The sequence below is a fragment of the Salvelinus namaycush genome, chromosome 38 (genome assembly GCF_016432855.1).
Source record: "Salvelinus namaycush isolate Seneca chromosome 38, SaNama_1.0, whole genome shotgun sequence".
Lineage (NCBI taxonomy): Eukaryota > Metazoa > Chordata > Actinopteri > Salmoniformes > Salmonidae > Salvelinus > Salvelinus namaycush.
Genome location: NC_052344.1, coordinates 24,320,447 through 24,347,268, shown reverse-complemented (window position 1 = coordinate 24,347,268; position 26,822 = coordinate 24,320,447). Strand labels below are relative to the sequence as shown.

The window sequence follows — 26,822 nt, the reverse complement described above, 5'->3', positions numbered from 1 at the left end:
CAAATATGGCATGATTCAACTATTTGTAACCATTTGAATCGCGTTCAATAAGGAACTTTTATTTTGAAAGCGAACCGCAATTTTAAACTTTCGTGGCTAATCTTTATTGTGGCTAGCTTCACATGGGTTCGATTCTTGATGATAATTAACGTTCTAGCTCAGTCGCGGTTGAGATGGACTCCTCTATGTACCTGTATGATGTCCCCCCAGTTTTGATTGAGACGTTTTGTAAGATAATCGACAGCGGTGATGACAGCCTCGGATGGCGCGGGCTCGGTGAGTAATGTGAACCAAGTGTTACTTTCTGTGCGCGGTTTAAGCTGAATAATTATGGGTTTACCTACACGGAAGTGTCGTCTACACTGTGGTACAGATTGTGTAGATTACATGTTAACGATCTCTTCTGTGATAAATTCACATTCACTTTTTTTCCCACCGCACTATGTAACGCTGTTGGTGTATAGCACATAGTATAACGTCACTATAACATCGGCAGACTGGGTCAAACATGTACAGTAGCGCTGGTATTTTAGCTACAGCAGCTCACATCACTGCTCCATAGCCCGTTTTCGAGGGCATTTGCCTCTTGCTTGCTCTCCCCTTACAAAAATGTACCATGGTACTACTGTGGTACTTTCATTAATACCATGGTACTACTGTGGTACTTTCATTAATACCATGGTACTACTATGGTACTTTCATTAATACCATGGTACTACTATGGTACTTTCATTAATACCATGGTACTACTGTGGTACTTTCATTAATACCATGGTACTACTATGGTACTTTCATTAATACCATGGTACTACTATGGTACTTTCATTAATACCATGGTACTACTATGGTACTTTCATTAATACCATGGTACTACTGTGGTACTTTCATTAATACCATGGTACTACTATGGTACTTTCATTAATACCATGGTACTACTATGGTACTTTCATTAATACCATGGTACTACTATGGTACTTTCATTAATACCATGGTACTACTGTGCTACTTTCATTAATACCATGGTACTACTATGCTACTTTCATTAATACCATGGTACTACTATGTTACTTTCATTAATACCATGATATAGTCTGAATCATGGAAATGTACTGTGGTTTTAGCCCTGAAGTATGATTGTACTACCATTGTACTGCCATTGTCCTTAAATATTTCCATGGTATAGATGTGGATAATGTAAATACCATGTATTTAACCTGCATTTAACCTCACTCTACATTGGCTTGCACAGTCATTGAGTCAGTTGTCATGTTTGTAGTTTTCCTGCCAAATTGGGCTACTTTGAAAACGATGTCACGGGTAAAAAATGTATTGGCCGCGGGTTGCGGGTTTTTGGGCTATTTCTAAGTTCCTAACAATACATATATTTCACTGTGACCTGCTCCTGACTGTCAGGCATTGAGACCGGTTGTTGCTGAGTGAGTGAGTGAGTGAGTGAGTGAGTGAGTGAGTGAGTGAGTGAGTGAGTGAGTGAGTGAGTGAGTGAGTGAGTGAGTGAGTGAGTGAGTGAGTGAGTGAGTGAGTGAGTGAGCTGCACTTCCTAACCTCCTGCCAAATGTATGACCATATTAGAGACACATATTTCCCTCAGATTACACAGATCCACAAAGAATTCAAAAACAAATGTTGATCAACTCTGAAATCTACTGGGTGAAATACTGTGTCATCACAGCAGCAAGATTTGTGACCTGTTGCCACAAGAAAAGGTCAACCAGTGAAGAACAAACACCATTGTAAATACAACCCATATTTTTGTTTATTTATCTTCTCTTTTAAAGTTTTTGCACATCGTTACAACACTGTTCCCCTCTGCCCTGGTGTTAATTACTACTACATATTAAGGACTAGTGTTAATTACTACTACATATTAAGGACTAGTGTTAATTACTACTACATATTAAGGCCTGGTGTTAATTACTACTACATATTAAGGACTAGTGTTAATTACTACTACATATTAAGGACTAGTGTTAATTACTACTACATATTAAGGACTAGTGTTAATTACTACTACATATTAAGGCCTGGTGTTAATTACTACTACATATTAAGGACTAGTGTTAATTACTACTACATATTAAGGACTAGTGTTAATTACTACTACATATTAAGGCCTGGTGTTAATTACTACTACATATTAAGGACTAGTGTTAATTACTACTACATATTAAGGAACTGACAGTACATCTCTGTGTCTCTGTTATCTTCCTACCTCCACTGCACTGGTCCCTGAGCTGTCTCTGCTAAGTTCCTTCAATTAAAATAAACTAAAAGAACTTCTTAGCAAAGAGCAATTTCTCAATCAAGAAATGTGCTGAGACTGTCTGGGAGGGGTCTGAGTGGGGACTAAGACTGTCTGGGAGGGGTCTGAGTGGGGACTAAGACTGTCTGGGAGGGGTCTGAGTGGGGACTAAGACTGTCTGGGAGGGGTCTGAGTGGGGACTAAGACTGTCTGGGAGGGGTCTGAGTGGGGACTAAGACTGTCTGGGAGGGGTCTGAGTGGGGAGGGGAAAACAGAGAGGTTTGGAACTTTCTCTTATAGAGGACCATTGTCTTATGTTACCTTAATAAATGATAGTGCATGTCATGTTCCCGCTGCCCACTAAGCTGGGTTTAATATTAGTCTGTATATACAGCCTAAACATTAAGCAACTGGCGGTACATCTGTGTCAGAGTCTCTTTTCCTCTCTGTTTTGTTCTCTCTATTTAATTCAATATAAAACCATCTGTGTTTGGCATAGAAAGATGGGACTAGTTTCTGTGGATGCGGACAGATTTCCAGCATTGCGCTTCGTTTGAAGCAAGCAGTGACGGGCCCTCCCGATGAGCCAATTACATTTCAGACGGGACTTTCCAGCCTCCAATGGCGGTGGTTATATGCAATGGAATCCGACACCGGAGTCCCTAGTCACTACAGTTAAATGTGATCTATTATATTGTGGCCGCTTTAACAATGGAAATACGTGTCATCAAAGATGGAAGGCAGGCGTGTAAAGTGAGATAAGGTAGGACCCCTCTAGCCAATGAGGGGCCAGATACAGGGCTCTTCCTCTCTGCTACAGATCAGAAACCCTCGTTGCCTTGCCGGCCGAAGAGACTATTTTATACAATATACAGCCAAAATATGAGGCCTAACTGGCAACAGTAGGATACATGATCTGTGTCAGTGTGCAGTAGGACACATGATCTGTGTCAGTGTGCAGTAGGATACATGATCTGTGTCAGTGTGCAGTAGGACACATGATCTGTGTCAGTGTGCAGTAGGATGCATGATCTGTGTCAGTGTGCAGTAGGATACAGGATCTGTGTCAGTGTGCAGTAGGATACAGGATCTGTGTCAGTGTGCAGTAGGATACATGATATGTGTCAGTGTGCAGTAGGATACATGATCTGTGTCAGTGTGCAGTAGGATACAGGATCTGTGTCAGTGTGCAGTAGGATACATGATATGTGTCAGTGTGCAGTAGGATACATGATCTGTGTCAGTGTGCAGTAGGATACATGATATGTGTCAGTGTGCAGTAGGATACATGATAAGTGACTGACAGAGAGCAGGTCTCACTGATAAGTGACTGACAGAGAGCGGGTCTCACTGATAAGTGACTGACAGAGAGCGGGTCTCACTGATAAGTGACTGACAGAGAGCGGGTCTCACTGATAAGTGACTGACAGAGAGCGGGTCTCACTGATAAGTGACTGACAGAGAGCGGGTCTCACTGATAAGTGACTGACAGAGAGCTGGTCTCACTGATAAGTGACTGACAGAGAGCTGGTCTCACTGATAAGTGACTGACAGAGAGCGGGTCTCACTGATAAGTGACTGACAGAGAGCAGGTCTCACTGATAAGTGACTGACAGAGAGCTGGTCTCACTGATAAGTGACTGACAGAGAGCTGGTCTCACTGATAAGTGACTGACAGAGAGCTGGTCTCACTGATAAGTGACTGACAGAGAGCGGGTCTCACTGATAAGTGACTGACAGAGAGCTGGTCTCACTGATAAGTGACTGACAGAGAGCAGGTCTCACTGATAAGTGACTGACAGAGAGCTGGTCTCACTGATAAGTGACTGACAGAGAGCAGGTCTCACTGATAAGTGACTGACAGAGAGCTGGTCTCACTGATAAGTGACTGACAGAGAGCAGGTCTCACTGATAAGTGACTGACAGAGAGCGGGCCTCACTGATACGTGACTGACAGAGAGCGGGTCTCACTGATAAGTGACTGACAGAGAGCTGGTCTCACTGATAAGTGACTGACAGAGAGCGGGTCTCACTGATAAGTGACTGACAGAGAGCTGGTCTCACTGATAAGTGACTGACAGAGAGCGGGTCTCACTGATAAGTGACTGACAGAGAGCTGGTCTCACTGATAAGTGACTGACAGAGAGCTGGTCTCACTGATAAGTGACTGACAGAGAGCTGGTCTCACTGATAAGTCACTGACAGAGAGCGGGTCTCACTGATAAGTGACAGACAGAGAGCTGGTCTCACTGATAAGTGACTGACAGAGAGCGGGTCTCACTGATAAGTGACTGACAGAGAGCGGGTCTCACTGATAAGTGACTGACAGAGAGCGGGTCTCACTGATAAGTGACTGACAGAGAGCGGGTCTCACTGATAAGTGACTGACAGAGAGCGGGTCTCACTGATAAGTGACTGACAGAGAGCTGGTCTCACTGATAAGTGACTGACAGAGAGCTGGTCTCACTGATAAGTGACTGACAGAGAGCGGGTCTCACTGATAAGTGACAGACAGAGAGCTGGTCTCACTGATAAGTGACTGACAGAGAGCGGGTCTCACTGATAAGTGACTGACAGAGAGCGGGTCTCACTGATAAGTGACTGACAGAGAGCTGGTCTCACTGATAAGTGACTGACAGAGAGCGGGTCTCACTGATAAGTGACTGACAGAGAGCTGGTCTCACTGATAAGTGACTGACAGAGAGCAGGTCTCACTGATAAGTGACTGACAGAGAGCTGGTCTCACTGATAAGTGACTGACAGAGAGCTGGTCTCACTGATAAGTGACTGACAGAGAGCTGGTCTCACTGATAAGTGACTGACAGAGAGCGGGTCTCACTGATAAGTGACTGACAGAGAGCTGGTCTCACTGATAAGTGACTGACAGAGAGCAGGTCTCACTGATAAGTGACTGACAGAGAGCTGGTCTCACTGATAAGTGACTGACAGAGAGCAGGTCTCACTGATAAGTGACTGACAGAGAGCTGGTCTCACTGATAAGTGACTGACAGAGAGCAGGTCTCACTGATAAGTGACTGACAGAGAGCGGGCCTCACTGATACGTGACTGACAGAGAGCAGGTCTCACTGATAAGTGACTGACAGAGAGCTGGTCTCACTGATAAGTGACTGACAGAGAGCGGGTCTCACTGATAAGTGACTGACAGAGAGCTGGTCTCACTGATAAGTGACTGACAGAGAGCGGGTCTCACTGATAAGTGACTGACAGAGAGCTGGTCTCACTGATAAGTGACTGACAGAGAGCTGGTCTCACTGATAAGTGACTGACAGAGAGCGGGTCTCACTGATAAGTGACTGACAGAGAGCGGGTCTCACTGATAAGTGACTGACAGAGAGCGGGTCTCACTGATAAGTGACTGACAGAGAGCAGGTCTCACTGATAAGTGACTGACAGAGAGCGGGTCTCACTGATAAGTGACTGACAGAGAGCGGGTCTCACTGATAAGTGACTGACAGAGAGCGGGTCTCACTGATAAGTGACTGACAGAGAGCGGGTCTCACTGATAAGTGACTGACAGAGAGCGGGTCTCACTGATAAGTGACTGACAGAGAGCTGGTCTCACTGATAAGTGACTGACAGAGAGCGGGTCTTTTTGATAATGTGTGTTTGACTTTGAATGTGAATTTGCTCCACCTCAGCTCAGCCAATCAGAGAACTGGCCTGACTCATCTTGGTTGGGTGCCGGCCATTGCTCACTGGTCAGCCAAATGCTCACTATAGATTATTATGACAACAGAGAAGTTGCACAAAAGTCATATAACAAACACCGGCCGTGTCATTTTTTAAATAATTTTTTTTAATCTATATATATTTGGGTCAATTTTGACCAGCCCACCTCATTAAAAGATGGTCCGGCCCTTCTGGCATTTGCCAGAATTGCCAGACGGCCAATTCGCCCACGCACTTTAAGAGCGTGCTTCCTGTTGTAAATATGTGTATTTCTCTACTTTATCTATCTCCCTTCAGCTGCGCGTATCGTGTCAAGTTGGACGGAGGTGCGACGCACCGAGAGGCTGGAGGCAATAGGCAAGAGCCCCACGCGAGAACTCATCTGGTCGTGGGCGCAACAGAACAAAACTGTTGGGGACCTTGTGAATGTGTTGGAGGATATGGGTCACTACCGAGCTCTACAGATCTTTAACTCTCAAGGTAAGGGGACTATTAGTAGACCTATATGACGGTGCAGTTTGTGTCCGTTTCGTATTCTACAGGTTACCACTTCCAGAACTGTAGCTTGTTTTTCACTGAAGCAAACCCTTTGGTTTCACTTCTGTAATGTCATTGTTGCGTAAACTTCCTCCATTCGTGTGCAAACACTCAACACTGTCAACAACACATTTAGTAATCTGTCAGACTGAACATTTTCAGTGTCCTGCTACACTAATGGTTGATAATGTGGGTCGATGTTATTAGTGGTTAATAAAACAGTGAAATGTTGTCCTTTCAGAAACACAGTATTCCTTCCCCAACAGTGGACCATCAAACAGCAGCAGGGATAACCCCTCCGCTCCTCAGTCACCCGCGGTAGGCTACTTTAACTGGTCATTATATATCTATTAATCAAACCCCTCCGCTCCTCAGTCACCCGCGGTAGGCTACTTTAACTGGTCATTATATATCTATTAATCAAACCCCTCCGCTCCTCAGTCACCCGCGGTAGGCTACTTTAACTGGTCATTATATATCTATTAATCAAACCCCTCCGCTCCTCAGTCACCCGCGGTAGGCTACTTTAACTGGTCATTATATATCTATTAATCAAACCCCTCCGCTCCTCAGTCACCCGCGGTAGGCTACTTTAACTGGTCATTATATATCTATTAATCAAACCCCTCCGCTCTTCAGTCACCCGCGGTAGGCTACTTTAACTGGTCATTATATATCTATTAATCAAACCCCTCCGCTCCTCAGTCACCCGCGGTAGGCTACTTTAACTGGTCATTATATATCTATTAATCAAACCCCTCCGCTCCTCAGTCACCCGCGGTAGGCTACTTTAACTGGTCATTATATATCTATTAATCAAACCCCTCCGCTTCTCAGTCACCCGCGGTAGGCTACTTTAACTGGTCATTATATATCTATTAATCAAACCCCTCCGCTCCTCAGTCACCCGCGGTAGGCTACTTTAACTGGTCATTATATATCTATTAATCAAACCCCTCCGCTCCTCAGTCACCCGCGGTAGGCTACTTTAACTGGTCATTATATATCTATTAATCAAACCCCTCCGCTCCTCAGTCACCCGCGGTAGGCTACTTTAACTGGTCATTATATATCTATTAATCAAACCCCTCCGCTCCTCAGTCACCCGCGGTAGGCTACTTTAACTGGTCATTATATATCTATTAATCAAACCCCTCCGCTCCTCAGTCACCCGCGGTAGGCTACTTTAACTGGTCATTATATATCTATTAATCAAACCCCTCCGCTCCTCAGTCACCCGCGGTAGGCTACTTTAACTGGTCATTATATATCTATTAATCAAACCCCTCCGCTCCTCAGTCACCCGCGGTAGGCTACTTTAACTGGTCATTATATATCTATTAATCAAACCCCTCCGCTCCTCAGTCACCCGCGGTAGGCAACTAGTTATGTCATGATATATCTATTAATCAAACTCCTCCCCTCCTCAGTCACCCGCGGTAGGCAACTCGTTATGTCATGATATATCTATTAATCAAACTCCTCCCCTCCCCAGTCACCCGTGATAGGCTACTACTTATGTCATGATATATCTATTAATCAAACCCCTCCCCTCATCACCCGTGATAGGCTACTACTTATGTCATGATATATCTATTAATCAAACCCCTCCCCTCCTCAGTCACCCGTGATAGGCTACTACTTATGTCATGATATATCTATTAATCAAACCCCTCCCCTCATCACCCGTGATAGGCTACTACTTATGTCATGATATGTCTATTAATCAAACTCCTCCCCTCATCACCCGTGATAGGCTCCTAGTCATGATCAACCTATTATGTTATGATCCATGTAGTTTGTGTTGAACTTGAAATTAATAATCTCCCTTTTATAGAGACGAGTCATTTTCACCTTAATGAATGTATGAAAGTGTGTCTCAAATTGGTCCCTGTTGTCTATGTAGGCCAGTCCATGTGTCACCCTGTAATTCATCCTTTGTTACACTGTAATAACTGCTGTCTATGTAGGCTAGTCCATGTGTCACCCTGTAATTCATCCTTTGTTACACTGTAATAACTGCTGTCTATGTAGGTCAGTCCATGTGTCACCCTGTAATTCATCCTTTGTTACACTGTAATAACTGCTGTCTATGTAGGCCAGTCCATGTCACCCTGTAATTCATCCTTTGTTACACTGTAATAACTGCTGTCTATGTAGGCTAGTCCATGTATCACCCTGTAATTCATCCTTTTATTATACTGTAATTACTGCTGTCTGTTGTATGTTCCATGTTGTGTGTGTTTTTGTCCTCATGTCCTGTTTTCTCAGTCACCCCCACCTGCCAGCGAGTCGACCCAACCTGGTTGGAACCAGTCTAATTACCATGTGTCTAGTGAAGGTACTTTAAGGTTGCTGAGCCGACGATGTGAAAAACTGCCCGTGTGCCCTTGAGCAAGGCACTTAACCCTAATTTGCTGCAGGGGCGCCGTACTACTACCTTGTAAAACAATACATTACACTGCACCTATCCGATGTATGTGACAATGTTATTATTCTTTTAATGTTTTATGATTTTCTGTCCACCTTTTAATATTCCTAATGAGATGAATACATTAGATTGCTGAGTCATTTCATTGTTTCAGTAGGAAGTGTATTCATCGTGCTATGTTAGTACTACTATCACACGTTCTTATGTTGGGTCATCAAAACACAGCACCTCATCAAAACATCACACCTCATCAAAACATCACACCTCATCAAAACACAGCACCTCATCAAAACATCACACCTCATCAAAACATCACACCTCATCAAAACACAGCACCTCATCAAAACATCACACCTCATCAAAACATCACACCTCATCAAAACACAGCACCTCATCAAAACATCACACCTCATCAAAACACAGCACCTCATCAAAACATCACACCTCATCAAAACATCACACCTCATCAAAACATCACACCTCATCAAAACATCGCACCTCATCCAAACGTCACACCTCATCAAAACATCACACCTCATCAAAACATCACACCTCATCAAAACATCACACCTCATTAAAACATCACACCTCATCAACACATCACACCTCATCAAAACATCACACCTCATCAAAACATCGCACCTCATCAAAACATCGCACCTCATCAAAACGTCACACCTCATCAAAACATCACACCTCATCAAAACATCACACCTCATTAAAACATCACACCTCATCAAAACATCACACCTCATCAAAACATCGCACCTCATCAAAACATCACACCTCATCAAAACGTCACACCTCATCAAAACGTCACACCTCATCAAAACATCACACCTCATTAAAACATCACACCTCATCAAAACATCACACCTCATCAAAACATCACACCTCATCAAAACATCACACCTCATCAAAACATCGCACCTCATCAAAAGCAGCATACCACCCTGCATACCACTGCTGGCTTGCTTCTGAAGCTAAGCAGGGTTGGTCCTGGTCAGTCCCTGGATGGGAGACCAGATGCTGCTGGAAGTGGTGTTGGAGGGCCAGTAGGAGGCACTCTTTCCTCTGGTCTAAAAATATCCCAATGCCCCAGGGCAGTGATTGGGGACACTGCCCTGTGTAGGGTGCCGTCTTTCGGATGGGACGTTAAACGGGTGTCCTGACTCTCTGAGGTCATTAAAGATCCCATGGCACTTATCGTAAGAGTAGGGGTGTTAACCCCGGTGTCCTGGCTAAATTCCCAATCTGGCCCTCAAACCATCACGGTCACCACACAGACTGATGTGTTGAGATGGTCCCTAGTTACAACAGACTGATGTGTTGAGATGGTCCCTAGTTACAACAGACTGATGTGGTGAGATGGTCCCTAGATACAACAGACTGATGTGTTGAGATGGTCCCTAGTTACAACAGACTGATGTGTTGAGATGGTCCCTAGATACAACAGACTGATGTGTTGAGATGGTCCCTAGATACAACAGACTGATGTGTTGAGATGGTCCCTAGATACAACAGACTGATGTGTTGAGATGGTCCCTAGATACAACAGACTGATGTGTTGAGATGGTCCCTAGATACAACAGACTGATGTGTTGAGATGGTCCCTAGATACAACAGACTGATGTGTTGAGATGGTCCCTAGATACAACAGACTGATGTGTTGAGATGGTCCCTAGATACAACAGACTGATGTGTTGAGATGGTCCCTAGATACAACAGACTGATGTGCTGAGATGGTCCCTAGATACAACAGACTGATGTGTTGAGATGGTCCCTAGATACAACAGACTGATGTGTTGAGATGGTCCCTAGATACAACAGACTGATGTGCTGAGATGGTCCCTAGATACAACAGACTGATGTGTTGAGATGGTCCCTAGATACAACAGACTGATGTGCTGAGATGGTCCCTAGATACAACAGACTGATGTGTTGAGATGGTCCCTAGATACAACAGACTGATGTGTTGAGATGGTCCCTAGATACAACAGACTGATGTGTTGAGATGGTCCCTAGATACAACAGACTGATGTGTTGAGATGGTCCCTAGTTACAACAGACTCATAAACAATATTGAGGGCATTATGTGGAACATCCAATGAGAGGAAGCTTCTGACTTATCCAATTCCCTATTTCACTTCCCTTTTTGATTCATGGTTTCATTGACCACCTGTTTCATAGGGTGCAACCCAAATGGGCACCCTATTCCCTAAATAGTGCCCATGGGTCAAAAGTAGTCCACTATGTAGGGAATAGGGTGCTGTTTGGGACGTAACCATACGGCTCATTGAACATGTGTAAAAGTACTAGTGAGAATGCTGAGGTTTTTCCTCGTTACTCTGCATATGTTCTAAGTATTCTCACCTTGTTGCTAGGTAGAAACCACAGGCTTAGTGTTTTGACCTTGTTGCTAGGTAGAAACCACAGGCTTAGTGTTTTGACCTTGTTTCTAGGTAGAAACCACAGGCTTAGTGTTTTCACTTTGTTTGCTAGGTAGAAACCACAGGCTTGTGATCACCTACTCCGACGTCATAGAGGGAACTAGACATTTTCACCAGGACATGAAGATCTCTGAGGGCAGCTTCTCTGCTGTCTACAGAGCGGTAAAGGGACATGAAACCTTCGCTGTCAAGCTCTTCAAGCAGGTACTGACACTCCTACTCCATACCGTGCTCCATTTATAAAAGTCATCTTTTCAAAATGACCCTGGCTTGATGGAGATGAAATATAATAAAGGTCATTATTCAACTAGAGAGACATTTATTTGGTTATGTGCTTCAAAAGGACTGAGGACATACACACCACAGTTCAAGTGTTTTGTTGGTCTTCTTCGTTGGTCTGTACAGGTGCAGAAAGCCTCATGGAGGAAGTTGTGGGACCTATTCAGGAGAGAGATGGAAGTTCATCATCTGTATGTCTAACTACTCCATTGATCCTCCATTTTAGATTGTTTCTGTATGTCTACCTACTCCATTGATCCTCCATTTTAGATTGTTTCTGTATGTCTACCTACTCCATTGATCCTCCATTTTAGATTGTTTCTGTATGTCTACCTACTCCATTCATCCTCCATTTTAGATTGTTTCTGTATGTCTACCTACTCCATTCATCCTCCATTTTAGATTGTTTCTGTATGTCTACCTACTTCATTGATCCTCCATTTTAGATTGTTTCTGTATGTCTACCTACTCCATTGATCCTCCATTTTAGATTGTTTCTGTATGTCTACCTACTCCATTCATCCTCCATTTTAGATTGTTTCTGTATGTCTACCTACTCCATTCATCCTCCATTTTAGATGGTTTCTGTATGTCTACCTACTCCATCCTCCATTTTAGATTGTTTCTGTATGTTTACCTACTCCATTAATCCTCCATTTTAGATGGTTTCTGTATGTCTACCTACTCCATTAATCCTCCATTTTAGATTGTTTCTGTATGTCTACCTACTCCATTAATCCTCCATTTTAGATTGTTTCTGTATGTCTACCTACTCCATCCTCCATTTTAGATTGTTTCTGTATGTCTACCTATTCCATTGATCCTCCATTTTAGATGGTTTCTACGTAAATATTTACCTCTGAAATCCATTATGACATATCAATAGTCTTCCATGCTCACATCTTCTCCTAATTGTAAAAAAAAAGAAAATCTGTTTTCAATGACTTACTTGGTTAAATAAAAGTAAATATCTGTATTTTACTAATCATCAAATCTGCCTGTTTATCCTTCAGCTACCAGCATCCTAACATCTTAGAGCTGTTGGGTTGTTACTCTGATGGGGATCGTTACTGGCTGGTATACCCTTACCTTCCCAACGGATCACTGTTCCACAGACTGCATGACCAGGTGAGATATTCTATTCTATACCTTTACCTTCCCAAGGACCACTGTTCCACAGACTGCATGACCAGGTGAGATATTCTATTCTATACCCCTTACCTTCCCAGCGGATCACTGTTCCACAGACTGCATGACCAGGTGAGATATTCTATTCTATACCCCTTACCTTCCCAACGGATCACTGTTCCACAGACTGCATGACCAGGTGAGATATTCTATTCTATACCCCTTACCTTCCCAACGGATCACAGACTGCATGACCAGGTGAGATATTCTATTCTATACCCCTTACCTTCCCAACGGATCACAGACTGCATGACCAGGTGAGATATTCTATTCTATACCCCTTACCTTCCCAACGGATCACAGACTGCATGGCCAGGTGAGATATTCTATTCTATACCCCTTACCTTCCCAACGGATTACTGTTCCACAGACTGCATGACCAGGTGAGATATTCTATTCTATACCCCTTACCTTCCCAACGGATCACAGACTGCATGGCCAGGTGAGATATTCTATTCTATACCCCTTACCTTCCCAACAGATCACAGACTGCATGACCAGGTGAGATATTCTATTCTATACCCCTTACCTTCCCAACAGATCCCTGTTCCACAGACTGCATGGCCAGGTGAGATATTCTATTCTATACCCCTTACCTTCCCAACGGATCACAGACTGCATGACCAGGTGAGATATTCTATTCTATACCCTTACCTTCCCAACAGATCACAGACTGCATGACCAGGTGAGATATTCTATTCTATACCCCTTACCTTCCCAACAGATCACAGACTGCATGACCAGGTGAGATATTCTATTCTATACCCCTTACCTTCCCAACGGATTACTGTTCCACAGACTGCATCTAGTTGTAGGTTGTGTTACCTATTCTAGTTGTAGGTTGTGTTACCTATTCTAGTTGTGTTACCTATTCTAGTTGTAGGTTGTGTTACCTATTCTAGTTGTAGGTTGTGTTACCTATTCTAGTTGTAGGTTGTGTTACCTATTCTAGTTGTGTTACCTATTCTAGTTGTGTTACCTATTCTAGTTGTAGGTTGTGTTACCTATTCTAGTTGTAGGTTGTGTTACCTATTCTAGTTGTGTTACCTATTCTAGTTGTGTTACCTATTCTAGTTGTAGGTTGTGTTACCTATTCTAGTTGTAGGTTGTGTTACCTATTCTAGTTGTGTTACCTATTCTAGTTGTGTTACCTATTCTAGTTGTAGGTTGTGTTACCTATTCTAGTTGTGTTACCTATTCTAGTTGTAGGTTGTGTTACCTATTCTAGTTGTGTTACCTATTCTAGTTGTAGGTTGTGTTACCTATTCTAGTTGTGTTACCTATTCTAGTTGTAGGTTGTGTTACTGTAAAGGCAAATTTCCGTCCTCCGATGGACAATAAGCTTCCATTTTATTCTACTAAACTACTATTCTATTCTATTTAAATCCCAAACAAGGCCTCCCGGGTGGCGCAGTGGTCTAGGCCACTGCATCGCAGTGCTAGCTGCGCCACCAGAGTCTCTGGGTTCTCGCCCAGGCTCTGTCGCAGCCGGCCGCAACCGGGAGGTCCGTGGGGCGACGCACAATTGGCCTAGCGTCGTCTGAGTTAGGGAGGGTTTGGCCGGTAGGGATATCCTTGTCTCATCGCGCTCCAGCGACTCCTGTGGCGGGCCGGGCGCAGTGCGCGCTAACCAAGGGGGCCAGGTACATGGTGTTTCCTCCGACACATTGGTGCGGCTGGCTTCCGGGTTGGAGGCGCGCTGTGTTAAGAAGCAGTAAGGCTTGGTTGGGTTGTGCTTCGGAGGACGCGTGGCTTTCGACCTTCGTCTCTCCCGAGCCCGTACGGGAGTTGTAGCGATGAGACAAGATAGTAATTACTAGCGATTGGATACCCCGAAAATTGGGGAGAAAAGGGGATAAACTAAATAAATAAATAAATAAATCCCAAACATATCAGTTAATGTGTCTCTGTGGTGGACAGACTGTATGGTAGTAGGTGTATTGGTGTTTAAATGCTAACATGTCTCCCCTCCTGCATCTCTCTGTAGAACGCAGTGCCCACTCTCTCATGGCAGGAGCGTCTGGACATCATCAAGGGGACGGCTAAGGCTGTACATCACCTACACATGGCCCAGCCCTGCACTGTGGTCTGTGGTAACATCACAAGGTACCAGCTCAAACCCCTAGTCAATAACATAACAAGGTACCAGCTCAAACCCCTAGTCTATAACATCACAAGGTACCAGCTCAAACCCCTAGTCTATAACATAACAATGTACCAGCTCAAACCCCTAGTCTATAACATCACAAGGTACCAGCTCAAACCCCTAGTCAATAACATCACAAGGTACCAGCTCAAACCCCTAGTCTATAACATCACAAGGTACCAGCTCAAACCCCTAGTCTAGTCACTCACAATGTACCAGCTCAAACCCCTAGTCTATAACATCACAAGGTACCAGCTCAAACCCCTAGTCTATAACATCACAAGGTACCAGCTCAAACCCCTAGTCAATAACATCACAAGGTACCAGCTCAAACCCCTAGTCTATAACATCACAATGTACCAGCTCAAACCCCTAGTCTATAACATCACAAGGTACCAGCTCAAACCCCTAGTCAATAACATCACAAGGTACCAGCTCAAACCCCTAGTCTATAACATCACAAGGTACCAGCTCAAACCCCTAGTCTATAACATCACAAGGTACCAGCTCAAACCCCTAGTCTATAACATCACAAGGTACCAGCTCAAACCCCTAGTCAATAACATCACAAGGTACCAGCTCAAACCCCTAGTCTATAACATCACAAGGTACCAGCTCAAACCCCTAGTCAATAACATCACAAGGTACCAGCTCAAACCCCTAGTCTATAACATCACAAGGTACCAGCTCAAACCCCTAGTCTATAACATCACAAGGTACCAGCTCAAACCCCTAGTCTATAACATCACAAGGTACCAGCTCAAACCCCTAGTCTATAACATCACAAGGTACCAGCTCAAACCCCTAGTCTAGTCACTCACAATGTACCAGCTCAAACCCCTAGTCAATAACATAACAAGGTACCAGCTCAAACCCCTAGTCTATAACATCACAAGGTACCAGCTCAAACCCCTAGTCTAGTCACTCACAATGTACCAGCTCAAACCCCTAGTCTATAACATCACAAGGTACCAGCTCAAACCCCTAGTCTATAACATCACAAGGTACCAGCTCAAACCCCTAGTCTATAACATCACAAGGTACCAGCTCAAACCCCTAGTCTATAACATCACAAGGTACCAGCTCAAACCCCTAGTCTATAACATCACAAGGTACCAGCTCAAACCCCTAGTCAATAACATCACAAGGTACCAGCTCAAACCCCTAGTCTATAACATCACAAGGTACCAGCTCAAACCCCTAGTCTATAACATAACAAGGTACCAGCTCAAACCCCTAGTCTATAACATCACAAGGTACCAGCTCAAACCCCTAGTCTATAACATAACAAGGTACCAGCTCAAACCCCTAGTCTATAACATCACAAGGTACCAGCTCAAACCCCTAGTCTATAACATAACAAGGTACCAGCTCAAACCCCTAGTCAATAACATCACAAGGTACCAGCTCAAACCCCTAGTCTATAACATAACAAGGTACCAGCTCAAACCCCTAGTCTATAACATCACAAGGTACCAGCTCAAACCCCTAGTCAATAACATCACAAGGTACCAGCTCAAACCCCTAGTCTATAACATCACAAGGTACCAGCTCAAACCCCTAGTCTATAACATCACAAGGTACCAGCTCAAACCCCTAGTCAATAACATCACAAGGTACCAGCTCAAACCCCTAGTCTATAACATCACAAGGTACCAGCTCAAACCCCTAGTCAATAACATCACAAGGTACCAGCTCAAACCCCTAGTCTATAACATCACAAGGTACCAGCTCAAACCCCTAGTCAATAACATCACAAGGTACCAGCTCAAACCCCTAGTCTATAACATCACAAGGTACCAGCTCAAACCCCTAGTCAATAACATCACAAGGTACCAGCTCAAACCCCTAGTCAATAACATCACAAGGTACCAGCTCAAACCCCTAGTCTATAACATCACAAGGTACCAGCTCAAACCCCTAGTCTATAACATCACAAGGTACCAGCTCAAACCCCTAGTCTATAACATCACAAGGTACCAGCTCAAACCCCTAGTCTATAACATCACAAGGTACCAGCTCAAACCCCTAGTCAATAACATCACAAGGTACCAGCTCAAACCCCTAGTCAATAACATCACAAGGTACCAGCTCAAACCCCTAGTCTATAACATCACAAGGTACCAGCTCAAACCCCTAGTCAATAACATCACAAGGTACCAGCTCAAACCCCTAGTCAATAACATCACAAGGTACCAGCTCAAACCCCTAGTCTATAACATCACAAGGTACCAGCTCAAACCCCTAGTCTATAACATAACAAGGTACCAGCTCAAACCCCTAGTCTAGTCACTCACAATGTACCAGCTCAAACCCCTAGTCAATAACATAACAAGGTACCAGCTCAAACCCCTAGTCAATAACATCACAAGGTACCAGCTCAAACCCCTAGTCTATAACATCACAAGGTACCAGCTCAAACCCCTAGTCAATAACATCACAAGGTACCAGCTCAAACCCCTAGTCAATAACATCACAAGGTACCAGCTCAAACCCCTAGTCTATAACATCACAAGGTACCAGCTCAAACCCCTAGTCAATAACATCACAAGGTACCAGCTCAAACCCCTAGTCAATAACATCACAAGGTACCAGCTCAAACCCCTAGTCTATAACATAACAAGGTACCAGCTCAAACCCCTAGTCTATAACATCACAAGGTACCAGCTCAAACCCCTAGTCTATAACATCACAAGGTACCAGCTCAAACCCCTAGTCTATAACATAACAAGGTACCAGCTCAAACCCCTAGTCTATAACATCACAAGGTACCAGCTCAAACCCCTAGTCTATAACATCACAAGGTACCAGCTCAAACCCCTAGTCAATAACATCACAAGGTACCAGCTCAAACCCCTAGTCAATAACATCACAAGGTACCAGCTCAAACCCCTAGTCTATAACATCACAAGGTACCAGCTCAAACCCCTAGTCTATAACATAACAAGGTACCAGCTCAAACCCCTAGTCTATAACATCACAAGGTACCAGCTCAAACCCCTAGTCAATAACATCACAAGGTACCAGCTCAAACCCCTAGTCTATAACATCACAAGGTACCAGCTCAAACCCCTAGTCTATAACATCACAAGGTACCAGCTCAAACCCCTAGTCAATAACATCACAAGGTACCAGCTCAAACCCCTAGTCAATAACATCACAAGGTACCAGCTCAAACCCCTAGTCTATAACATCACAAGGTACCAGCTCAAACCCCTAGTCTATAACATCACAAGGTACCAGCTCAAACCCCTAGTCTATAACATCACAAGGTACCAGCTCAAACCCCTAGTCAATAACATCACAAGGTACCAGCTCAAACCCCTAGTCAATAACATCACAAGGTACCAGCTCAAACCCCTAGTCTAGTCACTCACCTCACCCCCTTTCACCCCCTAGCCTAGTGGTCAGAGCGTTGGACTAGTAACCGGAAGGTTGCAAGATCAAATCCCCGAGCTGACAAGGTAAAAATCTGTCGTTCTGCCCTTGAACAAGGCAGTTAACCCACAGTTCCTAGGCCGTCATTGAAAATAAGAATTTGTCCTTAACTGACTTGCCTAGTTAAGTAAAGGTTAAATTAGAAAAATAAAAAATGTCAGGGTCTTGGTGAATGATGGGACCAGGGAAGAGACAGACTTTTTTTTTAAGCATTTGTTTTAGCATAGCATAACATAGCATAACACAGTATAACATAGCCTAGCCTAGCATAACACAGCATAACACAGTATAACATAGCCTAGCCTAGCATAACACATTTCCAAAGATCCCAGTCACACCTGAGTTCCAAAGATCCACCTGATTTCCAAAGTGTCTTCTCTCTGTGTAGTTCTAACATACTGCTGGACGAGCGGCTGCAGCCCAAGCTGTCTGATTTTGGGACGGCCCGTCTCAGACCCCACTCTGTCAGTCAGAGCTGCACCGTTACCTTGGATACGACCTTCGGAACCCTGGGCTACCTGCCGGAGGAATACATCCGAGACGGAAAGCTGTCTGTCAGTCTGGACGTGTTCAGCTTGGGAGTGGTGAGTTAGGGAACACTTGACAAAACAACCCTCTTTCAACAGACGTGGTCTTTGTCAGCTACTTGCGACTAATACTGGATAAACTGATCTGAATGCCAGAACATAGCTGTTTGTGAATTGCTTGGATGTCTATGACCAGAACCTCTTAATTAGAAGCTATTTGTTCTTTAGGTTATAATGGAAATATTAACGGGACGGAAAGTTAGAGAGGAGACTCCTAAACACACCCTGCTGGTAAGACTAGAATGACATTGTGTTACTTACGGAAATTGCACTTTGTATTGAAATGCTTGCAAACACATGAAATAATGCTGGATTGCTGGAAACATGCGCTCTGGTTCATCCTCCCTCCCATCCAGAGAGACGTCCTGAGTGGAGAGATGGAGGACACTGGCAGTGTAGACTCCTGTCTTCAGTATCTGGACCCGAGAGCTGGTCTTTGTCCCCACTCTATGTCCTTTACCTTGTTGCGTCTAGCCCTGGACTGCACCTCTACACGACCACGCAACAGACCCACCATGGAGAATGTGAGTCAACTCAATACAATTCAATGCAATCCAGTTCAATTTACTTCAATTCAATTCTACTTTATTGAGTTGGGTAAATGTGAGAATAAGGACATGAACCTGACTTTTAGAGTCAAGGTTCAGGGTAGGACTGTTTGTTTGATTTTCCACTGAATCAGACCTGAATCGGACCTGAATCGGACCTGAATCAGACCTGAATCAGACCTGAATCAGACCTGAATCAGACCTGGGCAGAAAATAGTTGTATTTTGTACTTTGTTTGAAAATACCAACTTTTGAAATACTCAAGGTAGTTGAAGATAATTTATGTAGAGTTTGAGCTAGTTGAAGATAGTTTAGGTAGTCTGAGCTAGTTGAAGATAGTTTAGGTAGAGTTTGAGCTAGTTGAAGATAGTTTAGGTAGAGTTTGAGCTAGTTGAAGATAATTTATGTAGAGTTTGAGCTAGTTGAAGATAGTTTATGTAGAGTTTGAGCTAGTTGAAGATAGTTTATGTAGAGTTTGAGCTAGTTGAAGATAGTTTAGGTAGAGTTTTAGCTAGTTGAAGATAGTTTAGGTAGAGTTTGAACTAGTTGAAGATAGTTTATTTAGAATTTGAGGTAGTCGAATATAGCAAATATTTGTTTTGATATTCAAATACAGGTCTCAGGAAAAGAATACCTCACAAATAACCAAATCATATTTGAAGGTATTTGACTATATGCAAGTTATTTGAAAAACAAAACAAATATTTATTTGGTGGCTGCCAAATATTCGATGAAGAACCCAAAACTATAACAGTTAATTGAATTAGTCTAAATATATGATCATAAGCACATAGTTTGGAGGGCTCTCAGATATGAATCTTAATATAGTCTATAGCCTAGAATGAAATACATGAGGGACATGGAATCACCTCAACATTAGAGGAGAATAACAAAATGACTGGCAAATATGTTCGTAATGAGTGACATAAGGTTATACGGTAATGAGTGACATAAGGTTATACGGTAATGAGTGACATAAGGTTATATGGTAATGAGTGACATAAGGTTATACGGTAATGAGTGACATAAGGTTATACGGTAATGGGTGACATAAGGTTATACGGTAATGAGTGACATAAGGTTATACGGTAATGAGTGACATAAGGTTATACGGTAATGAGTGACATAAGGTTATACGGTAATGCGTGACATAAGGTTATACGGTAATGAGTGACATAAGGTTATATGGTAATGAGTGACATAAGGTTATACGGTAATGAGTGACATAAGGTTATACGGTAATGAGTGACATAAGGTTATACGGTAATGCGTGACATAAGGTTATATGGTAATGAGTGACATAAGGTTATACAGTAATGAGTGACATAAGGTTATACGGTAATGAGTGACATAAGGTTATACGGTAATGAGTGACATAAGGTTATACGGTAATGAGTGACATAAGGTTATACGGTAATGAGTGACATAAGGTTATACGGTAATGAGTGACATAAGGTTATACGGTAATGAGTGACATAAGGTTATACGGTAATGAGTGACATAAGGTTATACGGTAATGAGTGACATAAGGTTATACGGTAATGGGTGACATAAGGTTATACTGTAATGCGTGACATAAGGTTATACGGTAATGAGTGGCATAAGGTTATACGGTAATGAGTGACATAAGGTTATACGGTAATGAGTGACATAAGGTTATACGGTAATGAGTGACATAAGGTTATACGGTAATGAGTGACATAAGGTTATACGGTAATGAGTGACATAAGGTTATACGGTAATGGGTGACATAAGGTTATATGGTAATGAGTGACATAAGGTTATACGGTAATGAGTGACATAAGGTTATACGGTAATGAGTGACATAAGGTTATACGGTAATGAGTGACATAAGGTTATACGGCAATGAGTGACATAAGGTTATACGGTAATGAGTGACATAAGGTTATACGGTAATGAGTGACATAAGGTTATACGGTAATGAGTGACAAGGTTATACGTTAATGAGTGACATTATGTTATACGGTAATGAGTGACATAAGGTTATACGGTAATGAGTGACATAAGGTTATACGGTAATGAGTGACATAAGGTTATACGGTAATGCGTGACATAAGGTTATACGGTAATGAGTGACATAAGGTTATACGGTAATGAGTGACATAAGGTTATACGGTAATGAGTGACATAAGGTTATACGGTAATGAGTGACATAAGGTTATACGGTAAGGAGTGACATAAGGTTATACGGTAATGGGTGACATAAGGTTATACGGTAGCGAGTGACATAAGGTTATACGGTAAGGAGTGACATAAGGTTATACGGTAATGAGTGACATAAGGTTATACGGTAATGAGTGACATAAGGTTATACGGTAAGGAGTGACATAAGGTTATACGGTAATGAGTGACATACGGTTACATGGTAATGAGTGACATAATGTTATACGGTAATGAGTGACATAAGGTTATACAGTAACACTTGACATCCAGTTCTTGTACATATGTAGTAACTTTGTGATTATTACAATAGCAACATTGTTGTTACATAGGACATTTGGAAATGTCTTTATAATTGCACAATAATGGAGTTATTAAATGGAATAAGGAACCGTCACTATTCTTGTGTAGAGCAGTTACAAAAATTCTCAGCTTGTTGCTATACAATTCAAATGCAATGACCAAATTATTATGTAACAAAATGCTAATAGAAGGTAATTACAGTTGTTTTACTCCAGGCACAAGAACGATTTAATGTTAAATGTTACTTAGAATGCTAACAGTAACAAAATATGGCTATTATTAAAGCAAACTAAATATCCCAAAACTGCCTTCTCGAATCAACTACAGCCAAGGTAGGTGGAAAATTGTGTTAGTTTATATTCTGAGTGAAGTATCCCTTTAAAGATGGTGTAGGGTGTGTTTAAAACAAGAACACTTCCTCTCAGATGGACAAAGAGGTTCAACGTTGTTTGCAAATGGATTTTGAATTACTCTGCAGTATTTTCAGGTATTATAAAATGAATTGCAGCGTTCAACCTTTTCAGTGGCATGTTGAAAGAGTTATACAGTACAGATGTAGGATCTTAGTTTGAGCCAGTTTGCTACAGCAGGAAAATAATCCTCAGCAACAGGAAATGTGAATTATTATGTGGATTATAATTAATGGACATTTTTGTATTGGTTGATACATTTTTCATTAGGGAAAATCAAATCTGAAATGTTAAAGTCAATATTACAAACTTTAGAAGCCTTTTCAAAACTCAAATACACTACAAGTTTGCATTTTCTGCAGTGCAGGAAAATTCTCAGTAACAGTGATCAAAGAAAAATCCTACATCTGTAGTTGAGCGTCACAAAATTCCAAAAAATAGATTTGGTTAATTGGTTTGACTTGATAATGTACACCTGGGGCAAGGACATTCAGGAGAATGGACATTTACAGAATGTTCACAAAGAAATGTATTGTGTAGATCAAATATGACTGTCAGATAGATTGGAATAGGATAGGAGATTTGTCTCTGTTCTTTCTATTTCTATCTTCAACATACAGTTCTAGATACAGCCCTGCTATTAGTTGAAGACAGCCAATCCAACATACAGTTCTAGATACAGCCCTGCTATTAGTTGAAGACAGCCAATCCAACATACAGTTCTAGATACAGCCCTGCTATTAGTTGAAGACAGCTAATCCAACATACAGTTCTAGATACAGCCCTGTCATTAGTTGAAGGTAGCCAATCCAATAGTTTCTGAAATGTAGTCACTTCCTGAGATCTGTATTCAGTTTTTATAAAGTAGTCATTTTTTGAGGATCTGTTTTCAGGTAGTAGTAGTCACCTCCAAAGTAACTCTTTGTTTCCCTGAAAGCATCTTTAAGACTAGAGTTCTCTTAGGTCTGGACTGATAAGTGTAGTTAGATGAGGGGCTGACTAGACAATTGAGGACAAAAGTCATTTACAGCCTCTCGACATCTGTGGACTTAGTAAACATTGACTTTATGAGTCATACTAGATTTCTTTCTGTCCATTTCGGATGAGTGAAGAGATTACTGCTTTTATTTACAGGTAAATCATTGATACGCACATTGTCTTTTACAACAATGAAATGGATGTTCTCCCCCCAACCCGCCTCTTCCAGGTGCTACAGGTATTGAGCCAGCTGCTTCCCCTGCCGTGCCCACCTGAAGACCAGCCACACACTCTGACCGACGAGGCCCCAGCTCCCCCTGCCTCTCCTGCCCAGACGGGACATGGCCCCAGCTCCAACCCCAGCCCCAGTGTGCCTGTGGAGGATGATGAGCACAGTTACCCCATTGAGAACCCACAGCCAGCTCCAGCCCAGGGAGGGCCCTGTGAGTGTAGCCAGTCAGAGGTCACCTATCTGGGCAGTGGGGAGCGGAGCAGCCACCTGTCACGGGAGGGGGCAGGGGAAAGAGCAGGGCTAGGGGCTGATGAGGCTGACCAGAGCCTACAGACCAATGGAGAGCCAGTGGATCTTTACGGTAGCTGGCCAGTCCAGTGTAGCTGTTCAGCTGAGGTGGATGGACTGGGCTGTGAGGACTGTAGAGCCAATGGGTTTACTCCCTGCCCCTCAGACCTCCCTCAAGGCAAGTATTATGTTTGGGACCAGGAGTTATACCTCACCACCTTACCTAACCAGGTTTTAGCCCAAGGCCCTACCTATGGAATGTAACTACCTATAGACTGTAACTACCTATAGACTGTAACTACTTATAGACTGTAACTACCTATAGACTCTAACTACCTATGGACTGTAACTACCTATAGACTATAACTACCTATAAACTGTAACTACCTATAGACTGTAACTACCTATAGACTGTAACTACCTATAGACTGTAACTACTTATAGACTGTAACTACCTATAGACTATAACTACCTATAGACTGTAACTACCTATAGACTGTAACTACCTATAGATTGTAACTACCTATAGACTATAACTACCTATAGACTGTAACTACCTATAGACTGTAACTACCTATAGACTGTAACTACCTATAGACTATAACTACCTATAGACTGTAACTACCTATAGACTATAACTACCTATAGACTGTAACTACCTATAGACTATAACTACCTATAGACTGTAACTACCTATAGACTGTAACTACCTATAGACTGTAACTACCTATGGACTGTAACTACCTATAGACTGTAACTACCTATAGACTGTAACTACCTATAGACTGTAACTACTTATAGACTGTAACTACCTATAGACTATAACTACCTATAGACTGTAACTACCTATAGACTGTAACTACCTATAGACTGTAACTACCTATAGACTATAACTACCTATAGACTGTAACTACCTATAGACTATAACTACCTATAGACTATAACTACCTATAAACTGTAACTACCTATAGACTGTAACTACCTATAGACTGTAACTACCTATAGACTGTAACTACTTATAGACTGTAACTACCTATAGACTATAACTACCTATAGACTGTAACTACCTATAGACTGTAACTACCTATAGATTGTAACTACCTATAGACTATAACTACCTATAGACTGTAACTACCTATAGACTGTAACTACCTATAGACTGTAACTACCTATAGACTATAACTACCTATAGACTGTAACTACCTATAGACTATAACTACCTATAGACTGTAACTACCTATAGACTATAACTACCTATAGACTGTAACTACCTATAGACTGTAACTACCTATAGACTGTAACTACCTATAGACTGTAACTACCTATAGACTATAACTACCTATAGACTGTAACTACTTATAGACTGTAACTACCTATAGACTGTAACTACGTATAGACTGTAACTACCTATAGACTGTAACTACCTATAGACTGTAACTACCTATAGACTGTAACTACCTATAGACTGTAACTACCAATAGACTGTAACTACCTATAGACTGTAACTACCTATAGACTGTAACTACCTATAGACTGTAACTACCTATGGACCGTAACTACCTATAGACTATAACTACCTATAGACTGTAACTACCTATAGACTGTAACTACCTATAGACTGTAACTACCTATAGACTGTAACTACCTATAGACTATAACTACCTATAGACTGTAACTACCTATGGACTGTAACTACCTATAGACTGTAACTACCTATGGACTGTAACTACCTATAGACTGTAACTACCTATGGACTGTAACTACCTATAGACTGTAACTACCTATGGACTGTAACTACCTATAGACTGTAACTACCTATGGACTGTAACTACCTATGGACTGTAACTAGGACCTGGAGGTTATCCGTGTCGGGTCAAAGGGTCGAGGAAAAACACTGTTTTACTGTTTTAGCTATAGAACCTGATTGTATAAAAATTAAAATTTCAGAGATAATTTCTTCTTTACACAGCAGCCAATGTTGAGTCAGAGTCACATACTGGAAGCATGGTTTAATTCTAATTGTTCTGTCTATGTTACAGGTGACCTCAGCTTCTCTTCCCTCAGTGTAGTGGACAACCCTGTCAAGCAGAGAATGATAAATAAGATTGATCTGTACAACAGAGGCCTCCTCAGAACAGAGGAACTCCTCTCTGTCTCCATGACTACCCAGGAGTGACAAAGCTACAGAGGAACAACTCTCTGTCTCCATGACTACCCAGGAGTGACAAAGCTACAGAGGAACTCCTCTCTGTCTCCATGACTACCCAGGAGTGACAAAGCTACAGAGGAACTCCTCTCTGTCTCCATGACTACCCAGGAGTGACAAAGCTACAGAGGAACTCCTCTCTGTCTCCATGACCACCCAGGAGTGACAAAGCTACAGAGGAACTCCTCTCTGTCTCCATGACCACCCAGGAGTGACAAAGCTGATCTAGGATCTGCTTGCCCTCCCCGATTCCTAATCTTAACCATTAGAGGGTAAAAACACAAACAGACCCCAGACCAGCATCTAGGACAACTTCACTACTTTGAATGACACATGCATACAGTACATGGCCTGCTGAGAGAGAGGGTTAACTTATCCATATATCTGACTTAGTCATTGCTGGCCCTGGTTAAATGACCTGGCATGGCCACTCAGCCACAGGACACTGTAGATCAGGGGTGTCAAACTCATTCCACGGAGGGCCTAGTGTCTGCAGGTTTTTGGTTTTTCCTTTCAATAAAGCCCTAGACAACCAGGTGTGGGGAGTTCCTAACTAATTAGTGATGTTAATTCATCAATCAAGTACAAGGGAGGAGCGAAAACCCGCAGACACTCGGCCCCCCGTGGAATGAGTTTGACACCTGTGCTGTAGATGGTTTCAAATCTCCCT

General features: G+C 42.5%; 2 protein-coding genes across 4 annotated transcripts; both read left to right on the top strand.

Moving 5' to 3' along the window:
• The first annotated feature begins 128 nt into the window (after window positions 1-128).
• On the top strand, window positions 129-26,702 carry irak3 (interleukin-1 receptor-associated kinase 3). Of its 3 annotated transcripts, XM_038978135.1 has the most exons (13): window positions 129-276; window positions 6,248-6,430; window positions 6,729-6,805; window positions 8,759-8,828; window positions 11,421-11,572; window positions 11,774-11,838; window positions 12,661-12,775; window positions 14,823-14,941; window positions 18,808-19,003; window positions 19,175-19,237; window positions 19,363-19,530; window positions 23,656-24,124; window positions 25,986-26,702. In XM_038978135.1, the coding sequence occupies exons 1-13, from the start codon at window positions 174-176 to the stop codon at window positions 26,120-26,122; spliced, it is 1,917 nt and encodes a 638-aa protein (XP_038834063.1). In that variant the 5' UTR covers window positions 129-173; the 3' UTR covers window positions 26,123-26,702. The 3 variants fall into 3 exon arrangements, with proteins under 3 accessions (XP_038834063.1, XP_038834064.1, XP_038834065.1); XM_038978136.1 differs by lacking the exons at window positions 6,729-6,805; window positions 8,759-8,828; XM_038978137.1 differs by lacking the exons at window positions 129-276; window positions 6,729-6,805 and having other exon boundaries at window positions 6,266-6,430.
• Window positions 15,431-18,401, top strand: LOC120032165. Its single transcript, XM_038978134.1, has 3 exons — window positions 15,431-15,481; window positions 15,842-16,957; window positions 17,318-18,401. The coding sequence occupies exons 2-3, from the start codon at window positions 15,912-15,914 to the stop codon at window positions 18,348-18,350; spliced, it is 2,079 nt and encodes a 692-aa protein (XP_038834062.1). The 5' UTR covers window positions 15,431-15,481; window positions 15,842-15,911; the 3' UTR covers window positions 18,351-18,401.
• Window positions 26,703-26,822: the final 120 nt, after the last annotated feature.